General features: G+C 44.6%; 1 protein-coding gene across 1 annotated transcript; it reads right to left on the bottom strand.

Annotated features, from left to right (window-relative positions):
* Positions 1 to 2,600: 2,600 nt before the first annotated feature.
* glg1a (golgi glycoprotein 1a) lies at positions 2,601 to 21,216 on the bottom strand. The gene is made up of 26 exons (XM_079339375.1): positions 20,836 to 21,216; positions 14,933 to 14,962; positions 13,596 to 13,682; positions 13,249 to 13,464; positions 12,951 to 13,154; positions 12,464 to 12,535; positions 12,186 to 12,372; positions 10,760 to 10,977; positions 9,433 to 9,554; positions 8,682 to 8,783; positions 8,226 to 8,379; positions 6,914 to 7,051; positions 6,663 to 6,749; positions 6,497 to 6,559; positions 6,261 to 6,374; positions 5,866 to 5,954; positions 5,660 to 5,777; positions 5,463 to 5,555; positions 5,212 to 5,349; positions 4,852 to 4,975; positions 4,612 to 4,754; positions 4,371 to 4,472; positions 4,151 to 4,258; positions 3,525 to 3,645; positions 3,333 to 3,439; positions 2,601 to 3,202 (listed from the first exon to the last, which is right to left on the bottom strand). Exons 1-26 carry the CDS (start codon positions 21,166 to 21,168, stop codon positions 3,035 to 3,037), a joined length of 3,438 nt encoding a protein of 1,145 aa, XP_079195501.1. The 5' UTR covers positions 21,169 to 21,216; the 3' UTR covers positions 2,601 to 3,034.
* Positions 21,217 to 21,554: the final 338 nt, after the last annotated feature.

The following is a 21,554-nucleotide window of genomic DNA, read 5'->3' as shown; positions in this document are numbered from 1 at the left end:
ATACTTTAAAGGTCACATTTTGTCCTCCTTTTTCAACCAGTTTAAATAAGTTTCAGAGCTCCCTGAAACGTGTGAAGTGTGTTTTAAATCCACTCTTATCCTGTGTTTGATGATCCTACCTATAAACCCTTCAATATCAGCCCCGCTCCGAACAGGCTGTTTCTGTGTCTGTCACTTTAAATATGTAAATGAGCTGTGTCTGACCACGCCCCCTCTCTGGAAGGGCTCAGGTGTACTCTGTGCTTTTTTGTTAATTGAATGTAAATATGCTCCTCAAACAATTTGTATCTTGCAGACTAAACAGTAAGTACCACAAAAATAAGTCTGGTTCAGCCAAAGATACAAAAGTCTGCAGACAGTTTTATTAAATTGACAAATTGTATTTATACAGCGAAATCAAATCTCACAATGATAAATCTGTTACGTCTTCATATTACATGGCATCATCTGAAAAGAGGAAAAAAAAAAACTGCACACGATATAGTTTTTGTACATGTAAAGACCGACGTCCAAAACTGGTTATGACAGCTGTGTTTGACCCCTCTGATTGGACACCTCACGTCAGAACATAAACAAACAGAAACAGGTCGTTTAGACGTTTTGACTTGACTTCAGGTAAAAGGAAGTTTCTTTCTTTTTTTTTTTCAAGCTCAAAGTCCTTTGAAATGATCGGCTACCTCAGCGTTCTTGACTTTTGTTACTGAGCAGAATTATTGTGTACATGCTGCACTCGTCATCAGTGGGATTTTATTTCATTCACATGTATAAATGTAAAACCAAATAATTGTCCAATCGGCTGTTTTGCAGACAAACACCTCAATGCAGGTTAGACGTGCATCAAGTTAAAGTGCAAAATTAAATATTCAAAAACTAGATTAAAAAAAATCAAATAAAAAAACATTTCCACGTCTACAGTTTAAATTAAAGTAACAAATCATTTTCTTTGAAAACAATAATACACTTGTGGCTCGAATGTCTGGGAAAAAAAAAAAAAGTGAGGGATTTTGAGTTTGTTTAAAAATCATCAGCAGATTTTGTTCCTCTGGGAGACGCCACATACAGTTTATGTGATATGTACATAAAAATAAACCTCTTAGTTTGTGTCTCCAGATCGATCAGAATGATCTCCTGATCATTTATAACAACGTTGATCTTAACGCTCTGATTGTTCCACTCTTCTAAAGCTGCTCTCTGTTTTGTTCGTTTGTGTTTTGAATGCTTTCTGCTGGACAGGATGTATGATGTCGAGTTCAGACCAGCATGAAGACCAGAGGCGGGGGTGGGGGGGGGGGCTCCGACACGACCGAGCCTTAGTGACGTCACTGTGTTTTCAAGCTGAATGATGGCGGTGGCCATATTGGACACAATAATTCTACCCGACCCGCCTGTGGTCTACAAACAACAGATGTAGAGCTGAGATGAGCTTTAAGCCTCCTACAACCAGCTACGATACGCCCACTTGTCTACTCGGCCACGCCTCTAATTAATTATTCTTAACCTTCATATAATCCAAATTCACCCCCTGTACAGTTTTTACCAATAAAGACTTGAGCTTTAAAGACCAAACCGGTTCTTCAACCAGTCAGTAAACATGTTTATTTCTGGACATTTTAATATGGGCTCTAATGGGGAGTCCTTGGTTTTTGGAGGCAGCCTCTAGTGGACACTCAAGGAACTGCAGTTCTTTTTGCAGTTCAGCTTTGGCTTCATTTACCCGTGAAGTGGAGCTGATGCTGTTCTGTGAGGGATAAACAGACGTGGCTACTTTGGACAGAAACTGGCCTGCCGTTTTTTCCCCCCTACTCCCAGTGTTTATGCTAAGCTAGGCTAATATCATTTGAGAGATTGAATTTGACTTCTCAGACAATCTTTGACTCATGTTTGCATTTCATCTGCTGCGTGTTCACATACAGGATGTTTGTCAGCTTAAAAGAGCTTTAAAAAAAAAAAGTAAAAAACAAATGACAGTAAAGCAAATATTCAGACCTAAGGCAAAGCATTCAATGGTTAAGCAGCTGCGTGCAGGTTCAAGAGCAGGTTTGAAGCTCTTCGATGCCATCGTTCATAAATAAAACCAAAGTAATTCACTTCCTATGCAGCTGTATTCAACATAAGTCTCATGTTTAAATGCTATATCCACATTATAATAACTTACACGGTCACAAAACAAGTAAATAAAAACTGCACTTGCAAGTTGTTGAGTAACAAAACGAAGCCTCTGTGTGTGTTATGTAGTATTGTTAAAGGCAACAGAGAGCGGGGGGTCAGAGGACGACGAGGGACGAGGTGGAAATATCTGAGCGATCTTTACAATCCAAAACTTGAGGAGCTGGACCAAATGTGTCCATCCGTACTTGGCGATTTGGACGTAAAACCTGTACACCGGCGAAGAAGGTGAGACTTCATGATTGATGAGAAGAAAGAAAGAAAAGAAAAAAAAAACGCTATTAAATTCAACTTAAAAATTCTCAAGACTTAATTAAGCTCCTTGTGCGATTCAGGCAGCCGCAGTCACTTCAAAAGCTGCTCTTCATGCTCCAGTCTCCATTAAATATCACAAAAAGCATCAGGATCGACCGGGGGAGGGGTGGGTGGGGGGGGGGGAGGGGTGGGTGGGGGGGGGGGGGGGGGGGGGGGGGGGGGGGGAGCAACCCAAACCTCAGAAGCAGCAGCCCTCAGTCACTTCATTTACAGCGCTTATTTAGAGACTTAAGAGATCACATCCGACCCGAATCAAGTCATCGGCAGAAGCGGATTCTTACTGGGGAGGAAAGATGATCATCGAGGAACAAAGGCTCCAATTAAGCAAGTCACAACTCCCTCGAGTGTTGGAGTATTTATGGATTCGGGGGCCATTTTGCATTTGATGCAGTTATTCAGCAGCAGCCAATAAACAGAAGAGTTCAAGATGTGGGCGCTGGCGTTGGCACTGTGCAGGTTGGCTGGTTACAGACCGGGCATCTGAGAGGAGGAGGAGGAGGAGGAAGAAAATAGGGAAGGTAGGAGGAGTCTGTCTTTATCGAGGGCTCGTCCTCTACCGGTCCTTTAACTCTCTCGTCACTCGCTTTGTGATCCGACCGCACAGCAGCCCGACCAGAAAAAGGATGCACACGCTCAGTGCGATCATGAGGAGGATGTAGTTCTTGGAGGGCGAAGTCATCACCTGGACAGCGAGGTCTGAAAAGCCCTCTGCTGGCGCCACCTGCAGGACGGATGGAGAGGTTACTGTGGCAGAGTTTTGCAGGATCAACAGAACTTTGTTGATATCCTGATTATTTTATTCATCACTGGATCATAAGTTTAAATTGGAAACGTCTCCTCCTGGTGTTTACCTTCGCAGCGTAGCTCCACATGTCGATGCGGTCTTGAAGTCTTTTCTTGCACTCGGGCTGCAGACGGACTCTCTTGTCTTGCAACGCCTCCATCAGACACGACATCTCTGTGTGGTGAGAGAGAGAGAGAGACGTTAAGACACGAACACAAGCGGACACAAATCTGTCTCGATGTGGAGTCAAAACACCCACGTCGCCCTCTGCCGGGTGTGATGGCGGCACAGTGGTGTTTGAGATCCAGAGCGCAGGCCGTGTGCAGGACCGGGTCCACAAAAATGTCCGCCTTGCTCTCCTTCAGCATGTTCAGGACCTCCTGCAGACAAAAAACAACAACAAGGGAGGGAGAGTCAGCTTCAGTGGATCCACGTGTGGAGACCAACAGGGTCGACCTCTCCAGAACAGATCATTTCCAAACCTCCACAGAAGATTATTTCATCAAGAGAAAGTGCATCCATCTGCAAGCTGCACTGATTTCTCTGGGAAATTAATCGAAAATTAATCGACATTTGGATCAAATTAATCGATTTAATCTTTCCCAATGTCAACTGTTTCAGTTATTTTTCAGAGCCGTCACATGACGACGCATTTCAAGTGATGCTTTCAAAACATTCAATAAATAACCAGAAAATAGTTAGATATTCACTATTTTATTAGAAACAATATCCCAGCTTTAATAGTGGAGCATTTTTAGAGTAGAGAGCAAAAAAAACAGATTAATTCCTTATTAATCGTGATGTTGATTTGTGTGGTCGGGGGCTCACAGGGTCCCACAATGCAACACAGTTTGGACAATAATCATTCATAGATAAAGTATTGACCTTTTTACAGGCCTCCTGTTTGATTTTCAGCAAGTTGACTTTCAGACACTCTTCCACCTGACCCGTCTGCTCCTGAGCCGCCGCCTCCTCCGCACACAGCCGCGAGATCTGCCGCAGAACAAACACTGACATCAAGACTTTTTAAAAAAGGACATCAGGGAGAGTTTTGCTTTCTCAGTGCTTGGTGTGTGTGTGTGTGTGTGTGTGTGTGTGTTTCCACCTCGTCTGTGCAGTGTCTCTGCAGCTGTGGGTCCAGTCTGTAGTCGAGGGCTGACTCCTGCAGAATCACTCTGATCTGGTCCTCACAGTCCGGAGACAACCTCTGAAGCAAGCCGCAGTCACAAAACACTCAAATCCACACCAAATGTATTTTCATAATTCAGTAAACGTTCGTCTATTCTTTCTTGTCATCTTCATCTTACAGTTTCAGGACGCTGACTGGGATGTGATCCCCGACTGACCTGGTCGGCGTATTTGAGTTTGAGACAGGCGATGACCTGACCCTCCAGCTCGCTGTCCTCGCTCGCTTTGTTCAGGATCGGCTGGCAGAACTTTGGAATGTCTGCACGACAAGCTTTTCTCAACACCGGGTTCAACCTGTAGTCTGTGTGAGGAGGAGGAGGAGGAGGAGGAGGAGGAAGGCTCATCAGCGAGGTGAGTGTTGGGCTGAATTCAGTGGGCGTGTCAGCGTCTAAACTCACCCGTGTTCTGCGTGATCTGTCTCTTGGTGATCATCTGTTTGCACTTTGGATCCATCAGCTCGCTGTTCTTGTTCTGTTTCAGACACTGCAGGACGTTTCTGGCGTCTGCGTCCGTACAGAAACGCTGCAGGAGAGACGACATGTTCAGCCTGATTGACACCTCTGACTTTGCTAAATGCTAAACACTCCCGGAGGCGTCCATGTCGTTAGCGCAGTTAGCTCGGACGTGACGTCATTCACAGCTCTGAGAGAGTTCAGAGGTCACTGAGAAAGTATTTTCTCAGTGATCTCATTCGGTTTGCACGCCAAACGTTTTCAGCAGGAGGACTGACGGCGTCGCGCTGTCCTCCTCTTCCTCACCTTGATCATCTGCTTGCAGACTCTCATCAGCTGATAGTCGAGCTCGGGGTCGCTCATCTCCACCTCCTGCAGCCGGAAGATCCTCTGATGGCAGCGCTGACTCAGCTGCTTCTTCTGCTCCTTCAGACACTCGATCATCTGACGGAGCAGCAGAGAGAGAGAGAGAGAGAGACAAAAAAGGTCGAGTGAATGATGTTCACTGAAGGTTTTGAGCGTTGGGATTCATCCCGCTGCGTCTCTCTGCGTCTCACCTGAGCGTTTCCAAAAGCCACATTCGGACACAGACGGCTGATGTCGGATTTACACGGATCGTAAAGCTCCGGCTCCAATCGGATATCTTCGGACTGAAAGAAGAGGAGAGGGGAGTGACGCTCTATATTTCATTTTACAAAATACACAAAGTGTCTTTAATGTGTCTTTAACGTGTGTGTGTGTGTGTGTTTGTTACCATCTCCAGCTCCTCCACTCTCAGCTGTTTCCGGCACTTCAGAGACACCCGCTGCTCTTTGGCGTCCTGCAGCGTGTCGTTCCTCACCGTGGTGCTCAGACAGATCACCACGTCCACCCTGCAGGGAGACGGACATCACAAACGTGTGTTTGAAGGAGAACAACATAACAAAAAAAAGAAAAAGAGGCTCGCTTCTTCAGACTCACTTCTTCTTGATGTTTGGACACAGGCGCAGAACGTCCTCCTTACACGCCATCTTGAACTTATAGGAGAACCGGAAATCCTTCATTTGGATCTGGAGTTTGAAACAGTCATGTGTTGATGTTGCTCATGTTAAAGTGCAGTTTTAATGAAGTTAAAACGACAGTGTGGAGAAACTCTCCTGCTTCTCAACTCAGACACGAGCATCAAGAAAAACTAAAAAGCCTAAAAACAAAGATGCTCGTAATTCAAAAGTCCCAAAGGAAAAAAATAAAAATAAAGACATGCACGAGTGAGCGCTGGAACACACATATAAATAAAAAATAATCAAACAAGATCCTTCATAAAAAAAAGAAATGAACACAGAGCATGAAACAGATTTATTTTTTAAAAAACTGACCAGCTGGAAGTGTGTGACGCCGACTGCACACTTATCGTTCATCTCCTTCTGGTGTTTATTCTGAACCAAACACTCCATGAGATCACCGGTGTCAGTCTGGGTATCAGCGACATCCTGCACACACGCACACACACACACACACACACACACACACACACACAGTTAGCATCTAAACTTTATTCTGGACGAGTCGTTCGAAGAAGAGGAAGTCTATTTGTTTGTGTTGGCGCACTCACGTGGCAGTGAGCCTGAGTGACGGGTTCACACGCTCGGATGAGGAGCGCGTCGATCTGGATGTCCTGAAAGAGACAGAAACACGGACACAAGTGTGTATGAGGATGTGCAGGTGACACAAAGACACTCCTCCTCTCCTCTGACGGATGAACTTTAATAACCCCTTACCTCGGACTCCAGCTCGGTCAGGTTGCCCACGACCTCCCTGCAGGCGGACACCAAGTCCTCCAAATGATCCTGCAGACACTCCAGCTCCTAAACACACACAAGATGGTTTTATTGGACGGTTCACCAATCATCAAGATTTTAACACTTTAAAAAAAACTAAAACAGGATTAAGAGTAATGACAGGCGCTATGATGAACTGATCCAACAGATGGCCGGTCTCTGCAGGAGGAACAGCTTCTGGTTCCTCTCACCTGTCCAGTATCCGTCTTCTCGCTGCACCACTTCCCGAGGTCGGTCATGCAGCGTTTCTGCAGCTCGGGGTCCAACTTCACATCCAGCGCCCTCTGGTGGAGAATCCTCTGAACCTCCACCTTACAGTCCCGAGATAACTGCAGACAAGAGCACATACAAACACATCATAATATACAGACATGACCCTCCTGGAGGCTGCTGAATTATAACCTCAGTTCACACGTTTCGAGTGAGTTTGCAGAGTCTTTAAAACAGTGTGACTTAAAATGAAGCAGGAAAGGGCTTCTTGTGATTGAAGCACGACCTGTAACCGACTTTTCACAGCTTTTTGAAAAAGTGTGAGCCAACTAAAACGACCTTAATTTATAAAAATGGCGTCATCTCAAGCTCTGAAACACACACACACACACACACACTGATTCCTGAGACCATGCAATCATTGTCCAGAGTCTCCTTTCTGAAGACTGTAATTACCAGAAATCAGGACCTGAGACGCTGATTACACGGATATGTGAGGCGAGCAGGCGATCATTAAATCCATGCTGTGCGGAGGCTTTTATTTAAAGAGCAAACCCTCTGAAACAAATCATTAAGGTTCTGTTCTGTGCTTCAGTACCAGCAGTCCGACATGTTGTACTTAGAGAGAAGAGTGATGCTGCATTCATGAGCTCCTCGGCTGGTCCCGTCTTCTGTAATAAAAGGCATAAAAAGCCTAAAAAAATCGATCTTAAAAAGCTTTTTTAAGAGCTTTTTTTCCTTATCAGCCACCGTAGAAAAATGTCCAAGTGAAGTCGAGGCGAGTTGACCCAATCTCCACAAACAGCCATTAAATAATGAGTTTATGTTGCTGCTCTTCTTAAGCACACAAGTCCCACAATCACATCCCAACACCTCGAATAAAGCCAGCCAATCAGGGCGCTAAGAGATGAAGAGTAAATCATCATCATCATCATCATCAGATGAACCCTTCACCAGGATCAACAGTCAGTACGTTTACATGCACAGTTAAGGCGAGCTGCGCTTACAGCTCCTCTCGATCATTTAGTCGGAGCGTGTGCAGAACGCCGAGTCCACTTTGGTTCAGATTCATTTTAGTCGGACCAACATTAAAATTCCGGTTAAAGTCGGACTTTTTCTTCGTGCCTGTAAACGTTCGGACCGTTCGACTGAGCCAATGAGCACCTACCTGCTCGTCTGGATTCGCCTGCTGAGTTTAAGAAACGTCAGAGTCACACCTGGTTCTGAAGCGATCAGACAACACACGGATAGACTTCAGTATTTACAAGTGCGTGTTTGTGTTTGTCATCGTACCCGGCGTCCCTGCTCCTCCGTGCGGTAGGCGTGCCGGTACAGGCAGGAGAAAACGGCGCCCGGCGGCATCAGCTCGCTCGTCTCGTTCCAGCCGCGAGTGTGACAGAGTCGGGCTGCGTCGCCCTGACACTTCTTATAGAGGATGGGGTCCAGTCTGACACACGGAGGGAGGGAGGAGACAACGGGTTAATATGACCTTGAGACGACCTCTGTCTTTAATCCTCACACAGCTCTGATTGTAAAGGCACGATCAAAGCCACGTGGATACAGATCATAATAAAACAATTAGTCGGAATTTTGATGATTTTTTTTTTTTTTGTGGAAACAAATTAATTTAGATATAAAATTCAGGAGGGAATATTTCTTGACATAATCTGGAGATCATCCATGAAACAAAAATATTGATCCATCTACTTAGTTACATGTCTTCTTATTGTTCATTTAATTCATTCTTACTTCCAGTCTCTGGATATGAAATACTGCAGCTCCAACAGTCGGTGCTCACAGTCCTCCACCATCTTGTCCGTGTACAGGTGCTCCATCAGGCACGACAGGATCCTACACACACACACACACACACACACACAATAATTAAATGTGATTATTTAAAGTGTTGCTGAAGGACAAAAAAAACTTAACACCATATTTTTATATATATATAAAAAAAAAAATCTGAGGATGTAATGACGTCAAAGTTGTCCTGACTTTACAGCTATCAAACACTTCACCACTTCATCCATTTATCTGCAAACACATTCACATTATATTTAAATTAACTATTTAAAGTCTATTCTTATATATAGGGAAGATCATAGTGACCTTTGACACAAAGTAAAACCTTCAGTAAAAAATGACACTGGTGCCAGAATCTCTCCACGTGTTTCTTCCACATCATGTGAACTAAAATGGGTTTTAAAATTCGAATTTATCTGTAACTCTGGTGATTTATTTTTTGTTTTGTGACACTTGACTAAGAGAGAGTCTCCGATTAATGAAACATGAACGTCTAGTTGTTGTTTTTTTAAGGTTTTTTCATAAACCCAAAAATGTGCATTATGCATTTTTTTTTCTTAAGAAATAAATCATCCAGCAAAAGCAATAATCTTGACAGGCCTTATTATGGATTATGTATGAGAGTGTGTGTGTGTGTGTGTGTGTGTGTGTGTGTCTGTGTGTGCGTGCGTGAGTGAGTGTGTGTGCTGCTCACATTGGGTCTCCGTTGCGGATGTGCTTGCAGGCGGTCTGGATAACAGACTCACAGGCCTCATTGAGCGCTCGGTCGATCCTGTAGTCCGCTCCGGGGTCGGCAGACTGGATCAACGTTTGGAGCTGCAGCAGGGACAAAGATTATAGAAACATTTCAGTATAAGATTTATTATTCTAGTTTTTATGGAAAAAACTACCTACTACACGTAACATAACGTATCGTAACATAACGTATCGTAACATAACGTATCGTAACATAACGTATCGTAACATAACGTATCGTAACATAACGTATCGTAACATAACGTATCGTAACGTAACAAATCGTAACGTAACAAATCGTAACGTAACAAATCGTAACGTAACAAATCGTAACGTAACAAATCGTAACGTAACAAATCGTAACGTATCATATCCTAACATTGCATATCCTAACGTAGCATATCGTAAAGTAGCATATCCTAACGTAGCATATCGTAACATAACATATCGTAACGTAACAAATCGTAACGTAACATATCGTAACATATCGTAACATAACAAATCGTAACGTAACATATCGTAACATATCGAAACGTAACAAATCGTAACGTAATAAATCGTAACGTAACAAATCGTATTGTTGTAATGTAACATAACATATTGTAACAATATCATAGCTTAATGTAGAAGCTACATGTATAGTATTGTAGCTTCTTATATGGTATCATATTGTAATCTTACGTAATGTAAAATAAAATTAACATATTGTAATGCATCATAACATATCGCATCATGAATTGCATCATATTTGTTAAATGACTGAATCAAACTCATAAATCTGTTTTTACTCTTTTATCTACACTAAGCTTAGTTAAAAACAGACAATATTTAAACTACCAGTTTTTGAGCATTTGTTGTTTGCATACTTTCACATGTTGGATTTGTATATTTGCAGGAGACCATCTGGTCAAACAAAGCCACAGTATCTAAAACTGAAAATCTACAGTAAACAAACACAGTAGATAGAAGTAGAAGTCATTTTGGTGGTTTTCAAACATATTTTACCTTTATGAAATATTAACTGAAGATGCTGATGCAGAAAATCGGACGACTAACAGCTTAAAAACTGAATGATTCATGTAAAGTGGTTTTCGAGTTATTCAGAAAAAACAATTGAACATGAATTATTTAGTCAAATAAATTTTGAAGAATGTACTTTACAAAGCGTTTGACCACTCAGAAAGCAAAGAGACGCGTTTGTGCCGGACTATCAAGGCGAGAGTCTTCAAACACAAAACAACACAGCAGAGCCATGAGGCATGGCGTCTATAAAAAGAAATAATTACAGCGCTTTGGCAGACGCTGTCCACGGTGGTGCTGCGGTCTCCTCTCCCGATCCTCATGAGGCAGTGCAGCGTGCGTCCTTTGCGGTGCAGGCCCGAGCAGTGAGCCTCGATCTCGGTCCGACAGTGCAGCACGATCTCCGGACTCAGAGAGAAATCCTCCATCAGCATCCGCCTGTAGTCCAGCATCTCCCCCTGACACTCTCCGCTGACAGTACGACCTGCACAGCACAACAGAAAGACGATTACCGTAAATTCCGGACTATAAGCCGCTACTTTTTTCTCACACTTCGAGCACTGCGGCTTCTACTCCGGTGCGGCTAATGCATGGATTTTTTATGGGGGACAATGAGCTTCTGCCGCAAAAACATTTGTCTTCGTCACGTCGGATCTTAATATCAGTTATTTTGCGCTTCATGCACGCACCCTCATCATGGAAAACACACAGAGAAATACATATGATGCAGCTTTCAAGTTAAAGGCGATCGACCTGGCTGTCAAAGAAGCTAACAGAGCTGCTGCACGTTAAGATGACACTGACAGCGACAACAGAGACTGAGGAAGTGAGTAATGAAGTCATTCTGAGGCAGTGAATGGATGGACTTTTTCTTGTGAAATATATTACGGTCATCTTTTTCATCAGCCGTGTTACAGACACCGTCGGCTAGGCTTCGTATTGTAACGGTTCATGTTGTAAAGTCAGTAGTTGATAATGTGTTCATAATTCCGATTATGTGGAGAGTCAGTGAATGCACCAGCGAGAACGTGTTGAGTGGCTGTATGAGAGAACGCTGGGGGAGAGAGTTGGATTGTTGGAGAGTTATGTGTTGCTCTCTGCTGTAAACGGCGTGGTCACGGCCGACAGTGATCGGGTTATTAAAAGTTATTATTTGAACGCTCTCGTCGTCCTTTAACGTCCGTACGGACGCTACAGTATTTGTGGATGTTACCGGTAGCCTACGTCTGTGTAAATAGCTCTTGTTATAGCGTGGACACCTGCGGCTTATAATCAAGTGCGGCTTATATATGTACAAATACATTTATTTACTTATTTTTAGCCGGTGCGGCTTATATCCAGGTGCGCTCAATAGTACGGAATTTACGGTACTTGCACAGAAAAGCATGAAAACTTATTAGAAATTTACATAAATGTTATTGATTTATTTTTGCAATGCAATTAATTTTCTGGTAGATATCTGCAACGACTTTATGGCTGTTTTCACATATGCACTTCTGAAAATATCTAGATACTTCTCCAGCTATATTTTCCTGTTCCTCCCAGCAGGAGGCTATCTCTGTCAGTCAGGAAGGAAGAGCGCTGTAATGACTTTATATAAACGCTTGTGTTGCGTTTTGAAGGTAGTTACTGGTTACCCAGGTGGATCTCAAAGTCCACCCTAACTCCCCCTCCCCCTCTGCGTCCACTCACCGCGGTGCACAGCAGCCTCCAGACACAGCAGCAGGTAGGACAGTCGGGCCTCGCGGGCTCGCGGCAGGTTGGTGTCCAGGCTGCAGCGCTGCTTCCTCAGGTCCACCTTACAGGCTTTAGCCAGAGAATAGCTGACCCTGTAGTCCTGAGAGATGAGCTTCTGACGGGTGGTGAGAGCGTCGCGGCACTGACGAGGGACGACAGAGGAGCGTTAGAAATTTTCAAAAAATTAACGCACGTCGATGTTTCCAGCATGAGGTAAGATTTAGAGCCGATACCTTTTCAGTCATCGCCTCTTCAAATTTGTGATTGAACAAACACTTGTAGACTTTTCCTTCTCCGGCCTGAGTCTGCGGACGAAAACAAGAAACACACATTTTTTTAAATAGTTGCTTCAATGATTTGTTTATCCAACGGTTTCGTATTTTAATTGTCAGAACAAATGAAAAGACAACGTCCAAGCTTAAAAAAAGGCAACGCCGAAGTGCGATTTGTGCCGTCAGAGGTTAAAAGTGAAGACTGTGATATAAAGCTAAGCTAAAGCTGAGTTAAGCTAACTAAGGCCCTTTTTTTTTCTGAGCACCAGCCTCTTTTTTTTTTTTTTTTTTAAATTGTTTTCACGCTTCATGCAAAAAATGCCAGGTGGACACGAAGCACAAGTCAAGAAACAAGAAACGCCTGACTTACACATCACGTCATTAAACCCTAAAAACAAATCTTTTCAAAATGATTTGAAAAAAGAAGAGGAGAGTCTAAAGTCCTTACGTTCTGACAGAATCTCTCACGGTCGTCTCGGCAGGAGAAGTACAGGTGTCGATCGAGGTGAAAGTCGTCTGACGACAGCTCGGCCACCCTCAGTATGGCCCGCTGGCATTCCTCTTTGATTGAATGAGCTTGATCCTTTTGCTCCGCCTCCCTCACCAACGCCTTCTCCAGACAGGCGATCACCTCGCCCTGCGAGTGGACGTCCTGCAGCCACGACAAGGCAGACGGTGAGGGAACAAGGTGACGAAGAGGAAGGGAGGACATGAGGAGAGGGGGGGGGGGGGGCGTGACCTCTGACCTTCTGTCCCACGTTGACGCTTCCGCAGCGCAGGTTGTTGATGTCTTCTTTACATTTGTCCATGAAGCCGCAGATCAGCCTGTAGTCGCTGAACACGATGCTGGTCATCTTGGTGATGTACTGGTTACACTGGTACTCGCTGACGTTGCCGCGGTGATCCACCAGACAGGACACCAGGTAGCCCCTCCCTCTTTCTTCTTCGTTGCACTCCTTTATCTGAAGGAATCAAAACATGTCGTGGGGTTTGTGTTGGGAAGACGCACGGAAACTTTTCAGGTGAGTAAATGTACACGTGATGAAAATGAAACAGGAAGCTGAACCGCGAGCCTGCGGCGCCGCACTCTCACCTCAGCGATGGTGCTCTTGCAGACCTCCATGGCCACCGACTCAAACTTTGGATCGGTGGTCAGATTGAGTTTATAATTCCACAGGAGCTGAGATAGAAAGAGAGAGAGGAGAAAATGTATCTTTATTACATTTGGATTGAAGTGATTTTAATGCTGCATGTTGCAGAAGGACATCTCGGACTCGGCTGCACGCTTCTTAAAATATGTCTTCTAAAAGTTTAGCGGCCGAATCGTCCTTAAAGTCGGACGCTGACAAATCAGTTTTGAGCACCTCTATGGGACAGGAAGTCATTTGAAAGGTTGTTTCATTCAGAAAAACAAACAAATCAAACACCAAATGTCTCTTTTTTTTATCTTTAGAGTCTTCTGTCCTTTTTTTTTTTATTATTTATGTCTCTATTGTCTCCCTGCCTGAGAGGCTGCAGCTGCAGCAGCCACAGATAAGAGCTTCTGACAGTCGGACCGCCCAGAAAATAACACCACCACCACAACACAGTGTGTGTGTGTGTGTGTGTGTGTGTGTGTGTGTGTGTGTGTGTGTGTGTGTGTGTGTGTGTGTGTGTGTGTGTGTGTGTGTGTGTGTGTGTGTGTGAGAGACATGTTAATTGCAGCCAGTGCTTTCCTGAGCTGTAATAAAGACTGTCAGAGCGCTCGGTTAACCTCGAGCGACTCGTGAAGCTGTCTGCCGTTTACTGCTGTGAACTCTGAACACTGAAGGTTATCACGGAGCGGCGAGCTGCAGGAAGCGAACACGCCGACACGCGCCGAACGTTACAGAGTCAGTGAAGGTCGTGGTTTAATAAGGAGGCGAGGAATTCTTCACGCTGTGTGAAGAAAACATTGGAGCTGACTGAGTTGGTACTTTATTAGACTGATAGAGACAGATACTAGAAGTCAAAATGAATAAACGCACACCTCGTCCTGGATGAGATCCTGTAAAATGGGCCTAATTTTCCGAGGATAACACGAGGAAAGTGAACGCTGTTATTGAACTGTTTAGACTACAGGCACAGATACGTCCTCGGGATGTTTGCTGGTTTATATATTCTTTGTATAACTGTGATGTTAAATTAAGATTTGAGTCGCTGAATGAGGAAAAATGATGATTAAAGATTTTTAATTTCACCCTGAGAGGCCAGAAACATGAAAACCACATTTCATAATAATCCACTCGCTGATTGAACCAAGCTGTTAAAAACATTCGACCTCCTCTGTGAACTCTTCATAATAAAACAGGATCCGTGTGTGTGTGTGTGTGTGTGTGTGTGTGTGTGTGTGTGTGTGTGTGTGTGTGTGTGTGTGTGTGTGTGTGTGTGTGTTTCAGAGGGGGGACTTACGTGGTTACAGTCCGAAGCGATTTCAGTTTCCTGCAGAAAGACACAAAAAAAATCAGTCAAATGTTTTTTTTAAATTGCAGAAATAAAACTTTCTGTCACACTGTTTGAATATGAAGAGAAGTGCAGAGTCTGCATCTAATGTGACATGAAGCAAACATTCAGCTTCAGTATGAATGCATCGCTCTCGGCTGCAGAGGTCGGTTTATGCTCTTGCCTCACAGCTGGAAGGTTGTTGGTTTGAATCCCTGTTCAGACATGAGAGCGCTCAGCCCACGGGGGCGACGACCCTCCTGACTTTAAACTTCATGTGTGAAAACAAACCAATCAGTGATTCATTACTGAGGAGACTCTGATTAAAGTGAAGTGATAACAGAGTCGCTCTGTTTCTGAGACAGGGGAGTAATGTGACACACACACACACACACACACACACACACACACACACACACACACACACACACGAGACCAAACGTCTGCCCTCTGCACACTTCAGATCACAAAAGCTTCATTGTGGATTTACAGTCGCCGGTGGTCCGCAGCACCAGACTGCACCGACTTCCTTTAATCTGCGAAGTGAAGACGGGTCACATGACCCTGCAGCCTCTTTCAGCTCAGTGTTTTGGTTCAATCTTCACAAACCTCCGGCTGCACAGAATACAGACGCATGGCCGCAGAGAGCCTGGCGGTTAAGACGCGTGCACCGTGTACGGAGGCTGCGGCCGTGGGTTCGAGTCCAGCCTGGGCCCGTTGCTCCCACTCTCTACTCCCAACATTTCTTGTCTCTCTTCAGCTGTCGCATCGAGAAAAGGCCCCAAAATATCTTTAATAGATAAACAAATAAATAAAAGAGATCCAATCTCACAGCAAAAATCCAAAGTTTGAAACCTTTTCTACCTTCAGCAGCTCCAAAAAAGATAAAGATAGTTAAGAGATTTCCCTCAGGAGATGACACACACACACACACACACACACACAAAAAACAAGTCAAAGCTTTGAGAGAATGAATGTGAAGCCGACGTTTATCAGGTGGAAGCAAACGGCGTGGCCTGACACGTGTCTGCTCGTTCTATTTTCAGCTTCCTGTTCCGCCACGTTCGCTGCCTGTTTGTGTTCAGGACACCATGGCGAATGAAAGCGGAGCTGGAGCTGATGAATATTGAGCAGCAGTTTTAACCACACAGACAAAGAAGAAAAGAGAAGATCCTGCAGAGTTTGTAAAACGGCTGCAGGATACGAGACCCGTCTCGTGCTCGCTCGCGCCTCCTGATCTGACCTCATGTGGTACGAGACTGTGACGCAAGAAGACAAAACCCTGACCTGTGAGAAGAACCTCTACTCCACAGAAAGACAAGACAGGAAGTACGATCTGCTTGGCTTTAATGTGGAGTAACTCAATTCAATCCAAAAAAACTTTATTTGTCCCCGGGAGGCATCAGAGGGCGATGCAGACGCTACGGCGAGCATCTACGGCATATTTGACACTGAAGTAGTGATAAGCCTTTCGCTTTATCCAACCCCGCGCTGCTCACACTCCGTCAGCTTTAAATACAGTCTTTGTGATTTGCAGTTCAGCAGAGTGACAGCAGGCTTCAGTGTGTTGTGAAACCAACCCGCTCAATAAAAAAGGGGGAGCTTGCTGGCTGCACGGAGAGCTGCAGACACTCACAGCCTGAAGATGACGGAGTGACTCGATGACCTCTTCTGGAAACTTCCTCCGGCCTCGTCGTCTCTGAGCGGACTGACTTCATGAGTCTGTCTTTGAGACGCTGTTTGTCAGACATCGATCAAGTGTCGGATAGCAGAGCTCAGGCCGACACAAACAAATACTGAGACGCTGCATTGTGTGTGTGTGAGGGGTGTGTGTGTGTGTGTGTGTGAGGGGTGTGTGTGTGTGTGTGTGTGAGTGTGTGAGGTGTGTGTGTGTGTGTGTGAGGGGTGTGTGTGTGTGTGAGGGGTGTGTGTGTGTGTCTTCCTGCAGAGATGAAGCAGATTTATAAGTGTCATTTACGTGTTCAGGAGGCCACAGCTGTTCTGGAGTGAAAACGATGTAATTATCTGAGAGAAGAGGACATCGCTCAGAGCCAGGGGAGGGGCGTGTGTGTGTGTGTGTGTGTGTGTCTGACGTCAGTGTGCCAGAGGGTGGGGTGGGGGTGACGTCAATTAGTTGTATGAAGACAAAAATAAATCCAACACAAAGACTTTTAACCGTGATATCTCTCTGGTTGTTTGTGTTAGTTAAGAACAATCTGCCAGAGACAAAGACGGATTCAAATCAGGATTATTCAGAGTTATCAAACTTATCAGGACACACACACACGCACACACGCACACGCACACGCACACGCACACACACACACACACACACACACACACACACACACACACACACACACACACACGTACGTCTGTTTTGCAAAGACAGGACAGTGAATAGAGCCAGAAATGAAGGAGAAAGAAAGAGAGGAGACACAGGTTGGATTTAAACCCGGCCAGCTCGCCTCTGTACATGAGGAGCACAAAATAACCACTAGGCCACTGGTACCCCCCCCCCCCCCCCCCCATAAAGCTCTCTAGCAGTCTGCACGCTCCTTCCGACCAACAAGGCACTAAACAGCTAAAGGATAGGGCCGCACAATTATCACAATTTGACACACAAGTCAACAATCTGCACGAGTTTGAAGTAAATAAGAGCAGCGTACCTGTTAGCTATAGCATGTGCATAGCGTTCATGCACTTAGCATGAAGCTAAGCTAACCCGAACCCGCCCCCAAGATTAACTGGAGTCAAACTGATGGTGACAAAAAAACAGATTACTGATTTTATTTCAGGATAAAACATGTTGCTCATAGATTTGGTGAGAAGACAAATCAGGAGGTAAACATATAAATGGCACTTCCTGTCATCATCGCACACAGCTGTGTTATCGTAATGGTGAACGGCGGCCTACTACGAGCAGCTCGTCCTCACATCCTGAATCATTGAACAAGTTGACACTTTGAGGGTTAAACACAAACAAACAAAGATTCCTCCAAAGGGGATTCACCATCTCGTGAGCTGTCCGCCGGCCCTCCATCCAGATCAGATCCCAAAAAAACTAAACTGTGACGGAGGGAGAGAAAACTGGGAAGGGGGGGGAGCCTGGGAGGTTTTTCTCTTCCAGGCGAGCAGATGCACAATAGATGAGTCATGACAGGCGTGTCATTTGTTAGCTTGTTCTTGTTTCTACCAGCTGAGGAGCGCTGTTAGACTGCGGCTCAGCGTGTCCACAGCTGAGATCCACATCATTAGGGGGGGTTTTGTTTTTTTTCTCTTTTATTTATTTACATGTGATGAACAAAAACTCTGCTGCCACGTGTCTGGCTCGTTAAGCTCTCACGACAAACAACTTTTCCATTTCCTTTCCCCGCCGTGCAATGTTCGATCACATTGAGAGTCCTGCATGGAATCTGCATCTTATAAACATGGAGCTGGATATACAACGTTTGCTGTTTGTAGCTTCTAACAGCTAGCATGAAGTCCATCACTCACGATCATCCTGAAAACTGGGTCTAAGAGGTGTCGACGTGGGCCAAGACAGATCTCTTTACATCTCAGGGGGCGGCTGTGGCTCTTTCTGTATTTTTGAGATTTAAAAGTCTAATTTGTACCACAACACGAAGAGAAGGCGTGATCAGCTGATTCTTCAGCAGCTGTATTAAAAGTTAGCTGTGTGCAACACTTTACACATCCATCATGAGTGAGTGAGTGAGCGAGTGAGTGAGTGAGCGAGTGAGCGGTTTGTCTTCTGCTGAAACGAAAAAAATAAATAAAAACAAAATCAAACTTCCTGGTGGGACTGAATAGTGTGTCAATGAAAACTTCAAGGAAGAAGGTGGGACTGTTTGATGACTTCCAACTTCCAGCATGAAAACCAAAACAAGCTGCTGCTTTGGCCACGCCCCCTCCGCTCTCCTACAGCGACACACCCTCAAGCTATAGGCTGATGGTGGCGCTCTCTAGTTAGCTTGTAGCTTCACATTGCATGTACATTTACACAGACTGACCGTGAGCTAAAAAAAATGCTAACGTGACATTCAAATAAGCAGTGAGTTCAGTAACAGCTTTTATACACAAAGGGGGAGGAGCCAGCTAAAGGGGGAGGAGCCAGCTGGCCTTTCACGTCACACATGGCTCATTGTAAACAGACATTTACACAGGACACGCTGGATTATTGCTGCTTCATGTGTAAACTGTCACACTTTATTATTTGTATTATTACAGCGACTTTAAATACAAGACTTCACAAAGTGCTTCTTCAAACAGAGCAGAAACGAGGCTCCACTACCAGACCGACTTTATGGACGTATATTATATATTATATGGTGTCAGGTATGAAGTTTAAACATATCAAACCTATGAGAACTATCAATGAGAACCACTGATGGTCAAGTGGTTCGGTCTCGTGCACGTCTTCACCCACTCTCACTCTCACACTCTCTCTCTCTCTCTGATTTATTTTATCCACCGCCAAAATAAAAGACATAAAAGCCCAAGATTACATCTGAAAAACCCGAGCTGATATCAGTGGAGAGTAGCAGTAAAGTTGTTCTTGATTTGCACTTCCTCGAAGACGATCTGACGCAGAGGAGATCTCCTCCGAGCGCCCTTTGATTTATTTTTATGTTTTTATTTTGTTTGCAACATCGTGAAAAACAGGATCTCTACTCCTATACTGATACTTGAATTTCCCTTGGGATCAATAAAGTATCTATCTATCTATCTATCTATACAGAGCTATAAGCACAACCACTCTTTTATGTGCAGTTAAAAGAACAACGTTTCAGTTTAACAACATGTGAAAAGAATTTAAAAAATCTCATGTCTCTGTTTTCTGTTCATCGATCAGACACTGATTAACTCTGTGTGATTAATGAACAACAACCTCTTTCAAAATAAAAGCCTGAAATAAATGTGTGCATGAAGGTTGGAAATCTGAAATGATGAGAGAGAGAGAAAATGCTTTGTGTGTGTGTGTGTGTGTGTGTGTGTGTGTGTGTGTGTTTTAACGCAAAGAAACAAAAGCAGGACGAGTTCAGTTTTTTACTTCAGCGGTGAGTCATGTGCAAGCTGGATGACTGAACACACACACACACACACACACACTCACACTCACACTCACACACACACACACACACACACACACACACACACACACACACACACACACACACACACACCTCACTCTGGCTGATAATTACTTCACTGAGTTTGCAGTTGTGTTTGCAGAGCTGGAAAACCTTTCACTGTAGTGTTTTGTGAGGACGGCATGATCACCCTCATGTGCATTTTAGAGAGATGTTATTTAACACTTTCAATTCTTTTTTTTTGCACATATAAAGAAAGATAGAAAGAAAGATAATTTAAGATTTTCATCTAATATGATGCAACTTGTCAGGTCTTTAATTCGCATGAACGAGCAATTTAAAGCCTTCCTTTAAAATCTTTGTCTTCACATCACTGACCTCTGTATGCTTTTTTTTTTTTTTACCAGATGTTGAGTTTAAAGAAAAAGCTTTGACCATCGTAAAATGTAAATAATAATAATAATAATAATAATAATAATAATAAAAAAGCTATAAGACAAAAGATGTGTAACACTTAAATTCATGCTTTGTTTGTTGTCAGAGACTTTCTGAATGAAATCTGCAAGCAAGCAAATGTTATTATTATTTTTTTATTTTTTTATCTAACCATGAGCCTCCTGATGGAGCTGCAGCCCTCCATCAGCTGTTCACCTCTGCATCATCCTCTCGCTGTCAGCCGGTGAGGATCTAACCTGACCGGGGCGACACACCCAGCAGACTCCCATCATCACCTCCGAGGACCGGCTGTTCACCCCTCAAGCTCGGCCGCCTGTCGCTTACCTCTCTGCGGTCCTGCAGGCACTCCAGCACGGCCAGGTTGTTGGTCCAGGTGTGTTTGGGGCAGAGGCGGGTCAGGTCCTCCCGGCAGGCCTCCTCCTCCGACAGTTTCCAGCCGGTCGCCCTTCGAGGCTGAGAGGCCCCAGCGGCAGCAGCAGCAGCAGCGGCGGCGGCAGGTGCATCCTTCAGCGGGGGATCGACGGCTCTGAGGACGGCCGGGTTCGGCGGCTCGGCCGGGCCGCTGCCCGCCTTCAAGCCGAAGACGGAGCTGAAGCTGCGGAGACACACGGACGACAACAGCAGCAACAGCAGCTGAGAGCGACTGTACGCCGCCATCTTCACACTACTGTCAAGTCTGAGTAATTACACTGCATCACTTCCGGTCAACGCGTACATAATAAAAGCCCTCTTGAAGAGAACAAACACACAGCTTCCGGTAATTTATTTAACAATAAATCATCCATTTTTTTATGAACGAATCAGAATTTGTTTTGCAATTCATTACTGCATAGTAGTTATATGATCAGCTGGATATTGTGAAATGTTTTGATTGCTGTTGGAGAGGGGCGCTGCTTGCAAGGCGGGCGACTGCTTGCAGCCTGAGGACACTTAGAGGCCCCCAGGGGCCGAACAACTTTAAACCACAGCATCTTAAAATGTGCAAATTCTACAATAACAGTTGGAAAACTCCCAATGAGGGCCCCATCTGACAGCACCCACTT

This window comes from Symphodus melops (genome assembly GCF_947650265.1).
Source record: "Symphodus melops genome assembly, chromosome: 3".
NCBI lineage: Eukaryota > Metazoa > Chordata > Actinopteri > Labriformes > Labridae > Symphodus > Symphodus melops.
The sequence above is the reverse complement of the archived record's forward strand: the minus strand, read 5'-3'. Positions and strand labels throughout refer to the sequence as shown.

Bases quoted from the DNA above. Each gene is read 5' to 3' on its own strand.
- glg1a (XM_079339375.1), bottom strand. From the start codon at position 21,168: ATGGCGGCGTACAGTCGCTCTCAGCTGCTGTTGCTGCTGTTGTCGTCC. The intron at 13,155-13,248 runs GTCAGAGGTCAC...TCGTGGCTGCAG, and splicing joins GCGTCAACGTGGGACAGAAG to GACGTCCACTCGCAGGGCGA. The intron at 8,380-8,681 runs GTAAGAATGAAT...TCCGTGTGTCAG, and splicing joins TTCATATCCAGAGACTGGAA to ACTGGACCCCATCCTCTATA.